The sequence below is a fragment of the Etheostoma spectabile genome, unplaced genomic scaffold, assembly GCF_008692095.1.
Source record: "Etheostoma spectabile isolate EspeVRDwgs_2016 unplaced genomic scaffold, UIUC_Espe_1.0 scaffold378, whole genome shotgun sequence".
Taxonomy (NCBI): domain Eukaryota; kingdom Metazoa; phylum Chordata; class Actinopteri; order Perciformes; family Percidae; genus Etheostoma; species Etheostoma spectabile.
The window spans coordinates 481,432-485,591 of NW_022605595.1; the positions used below are offsets into that span (position 1 = coordinate 481,432).

General features: G+C 45.8%; 2 protein-coding genes across 3 annotated transcripts in view; one reads left to right on the top strand and one right to left on the bottom strand.

Annotated features, from left to right (window-relative positions):
- Window positions 1–3,821, bottom strand: part of LOC116686452 (gastrula zinc finger protein XlCGF57.1) — a 9,392-nt gene extending 5,571 nt beyond the window's left edge. For both annotated transcript variants that reach the window (XM_032511474.1, XM_032511475.1), the window contains exon 1: window positions 3,669–3,821. In XM_032511474.1, the coding sequence (XP_032367365.1) occupies window positions 3,669–3,720 (52 nt within the window). In that variant the 5' untranslated portion in view covers window positions 3,721–3,821. The remainder of the gene's footprint in view (window positions 1–3,668) is intronic.
- LOC116686444 (oocyte zinc finger protein XlCOF7.1-like) overlaps window positions 1–4,160 on the top strand; it is a 588,898-nt gene that overhangs the window by 338,259 nt on the left and 246,479 nt on the right. The gene's annotated exons all lie outside the window — the stretch shown is intronic.

The window sequence follows — 4,160 nt, forward strand, 5'->3', positions numbered from 1 at the left end:
CCCCCCCCCCCCCCCTCCCTGGCTTGAACACGCAGTGTATTATGACAGTTCTTTAAGTAATAAATGGAAATCATTTCAAAATATTTAGATCAGTACATTTGTTGTGCTGTGATTCATGAGTTTTGTTGTGAGTTTTGCGCAGCATAAGTCACCATGGCGATGTAAACGGGTGTAAACGCTCAACTGGTCCGCATCTCTAGCCAGACCTTCAGACACTTGCCCATTTTAAAAGACAAGCTAACAAGAGCTTGGTACTAGCACGGTGCGAGACGTTTTGTTTTCTTTCCTGACAGCTGATTGATTCGTGCCCATGTTTGGATGTTTAGGCCAGAGCTTGCTCCCCATCTCTCCAGATTTATAAAAATACTCCATGTTGCGCCATTATTATACACTCCAGGGTCAAGAGCGTCAAGGTACTACAGGTACTGATTTCTGTTGTATCAATGTCCAAGTCACAAACAGAGTAACGTTAAATTGTCAAGTCACGCACAACATTTATTTATGACGTTGAGGGAGTTCACTTGTACGATTATCACTGCAGCCTATATTCCCCCGGACGCTGACGCCAAGTTTGCTATGAAAGAACTTCACGCAGCCATTAGTAAACAACAGACCGTTCACCCGGAAGCTGCTGTTTATTGTCGCTGGTATTTTAATCATTCAACTTGAATCAGCTACCAAAATTTCACCAGCATGTTTCTTGTCACACCAGAGAAAACAAACTTTAGACCATGTTTACACAACATGGCTGGAGCCTACTCGCGACACCCCTCCCCCACCTGGACAGTCAGATCACCTTTCTTTGTTCTCACCCCCAAATATGCACCTCTCATCAACCGCGTGAAGCCATCAGTGAAGACCATCAAGGTGTGGCCTGCAGGAGCGATTCATCACTTCAGGAAAGGTTTCTACACACAGACTGGAGTACGTTTGCTACTCAAGCCACCGTGGCTCTCACACGGACATTGACTGCTACACCTCCTCTGTACTGGATTATATAACACCACCATAGACACTGTTACAACCCAGAAGCAGATCACCACACCAAATCAGAAGCCATGGTGAACAGGAAAGTGCGACTCCTATTGAAGACACGCAATACTGCCTTCAATCAGGAGACGCACAGCTATAGCACATCCGCAAATCTGAAAGGGGCATCAAAGAGGCCAAGCACTGCTACAAGCTGAAGATAGAGACACTATCCAACGCTGATCCTCGACGCATGGGCAGGGCATTCAGGCCATCAGTGACTATAACCCACTCACTCCACCCCGTAGCCACTGATGTCACTTCCTGAACAGCTTATGACTTTTATGCTCGCTTTGAAAGAGACAACAGAGAAACTGCCACCAAGCTCAAACCCTCAGCTGACCACCCCCCCATCACACTCTCCTCCACAGATGTCTGCAAGGCACTGGCAGGATCAGCACCACAAGGCTGCTGGACCGGATAACATCCCTGAAGCTTACTCAGGGCATGTGCGGAGCAGCTCGCTGGAGTTTTTACAGACATCTTCAACCTGTCCTTGCCCAAGCTGCTGTACCAACATGCTTTAAATGCACTTCCTTTGTGCCAGTGCCAAACACTCCAGCCCGAAGTGCCTTAACGACTACCGCCCTTACACTCACACCCATCGTAATGAAGTGCTTTGAGCGGCTGGTCCTGGCACACCTAAAGGACTCGCTACCATCAACATTGGACTTACACCATTCGCCTACCGTAGCAATAGGAGCACAGAGGATGCGGTTTTCCATGGCACTGCACTCTGTGCTCACACATCTGGACAATAAGAACACTTATGCACTACTGTTTGTTGACTTCAGTCAGCATTCAACACCGTCATCCGGCTAAGTTAATAGCCAAACTTGAGACCTGGGCACAACACCTCCACGTGCAATTGGATTTTGGACTTTTTACCAACGACCCCAGAATGTTCGATCAGGCTCCAACTGCTCCACGTCTCACACTCAACACTGGTGTACCACAGGGCTGTGTGCTGAGCCCGTTCTCTACTCCCTCTTCACCTCGACTGCAAGCCTGTGTACGAATCTAATTCCATCATCAAGTTTGCGGACGACACTACGGTGATTGGTCTCATCACAACAACGATGAGACTGCCTACAGGAGAGATCCAGCACCTGCCACATGGTGCACTGAAATCCCAGCTCCTCACACCACCAAACCAAGGAGCTCATCGTGGACTTCAGAAGGAGCCAAGAGGCAGCACGACACCATCCACATCGATGGAATGGCTGTTGACGTGTCTCCAGTTTCAAGTTTCTGGGATCCACATCTCGGCGGACATGTCCTGGTCAACCAACACCTCCTGCCTGGTCAAGAAGGCTCACCACGCCTCTTCTTCCTGAGGACACTGAGGAAGAATCAGCTTTCCTCAACTATCCTGGTGAACTTCTATCGCTGTGCAATAGAAAGCATCCTGACAAACTGTGCAACAGTGTGGTATGGGGCTGTTCTGTTGCAAGCGCAAGGCACTGCAGCTGGTGGTGAAAACCGCCCAGCGCATCACCGGACTCCACTGCCCGCCATCGAGCACATCCAGAGGAAACGCTGTCTGCATCGAGCTCGCAGCATCCTGAAGGACTCCTCTCACCCAGCCCACAGACTGTTTTTCTCCTGCCCTCCGCAGGCGTTTCAGGGTCCTCCGGACCAGGACCAGCAGACTAAAGAACAGTTTTTTCCCCGAGCTGTCTCTTTATTGAACTCTAATCCTCATGCCCACTCCCCTCATATACTGACAGACTCTCCTCTCCCTCTCACACCTGCCTCCTTTGTTATCTGCATATTATAATGTTCATCTGCACTGCTGACTGTTACTATAGTAACGACTGTTTACATCTGCATCTTTTGCACTACTTACCTTTTTGCACTACCTACATTTCATTTGCACTGCTGACTGTTTATTTATTTACAGTACCAATTGTTTACATTTACATCCGCACTACCGTACTTTAACTGTAATATGCAATTACTTCCCCACCGCACTTTAATTCGGATAGTTTCTGCCCAAACTTTACCTTATTTCATTAGTAATTATGCTGTTTGCACATATCTGTAAAAATTTGCAATTATAGTAATATCCACCAAATTCCTAGCTGTAAATCTTGCTCACAATACCTTTTATCTATATTTTGTATTCATGGACAAACCCATCTGTAAAACTCTGTTTATAATGTATTCTTTCTATATTTATTCATTACATATCCATGTCTTGCACTTACGGAACCATTGTATATCCTGCACTTACTGCTATTGCACTTCTGGTTAGACCCAAACTGCATTTCGTTGCCTTGTACCTGTACATGTGTAATGACAATAAAGTTGAATCTAATCTAATCTATTTATTTAAAGCTATTAAAGGACAATAAATTATTCATTGGTGTCTGTATCTTTTTGTTGTTGTTGTTTTTATGGACCGTGAGTCTAATAATAAAGGCTATCTACCAATCTATCTATCTACCTATCCATCTATCAGCCGTGGAAAGAGCTACAACAACTGAAATGTTATGTGCATTTGAACATAGCCATTGGTGTGAAAAGGAACTGAAACGGCTGAAAATGCTAAAAATCAATGTGCCGTCTGTCGCCCTCGGTCTGGACCAAACCAGCCGAACTACCTATGTGAGACCAAACAGCGGTCGTCACCTCACCCCGAAGGCCGGACCAGCGCGAGGACACGTGGTCGCTGGCGTCTGAGTCCATGGTAAAGTGCTTTCCGGACGTTGTCCTCCCAAATCTGCCAAATTCTCTTAAAACTTAAAACCAAACATCCGCCTGAGCTCCTTCCTCCTCCAGGTCTCTCCAGCCTGCACGGGGAAAAAGGAAGTGGCTCTCAGAAAAGTTAAAGCAATAACAATAAAAACAATAATAATTCAACCCGGTCCATCTCTCTGGTACAGGTTTCTGTCCGTGCAGCCTTTTGGATGTCAATAAAAACAACTTTTAATAAGTGGCAATGGATCTTCATAACAAACTGTGTGACCCGGAGACGACAACAACGTCTTCTCTAACGTGAAATGTGTTCTCTCAATGTTTTCCTCTCTATTTGATAGGTAATTTAATTTATTGATTCTGTTTATTGATCCACGAAGGGAAATTCTGTGTTGCAGTTGCACAAATTGTATAAATATCAAGTAGAAATA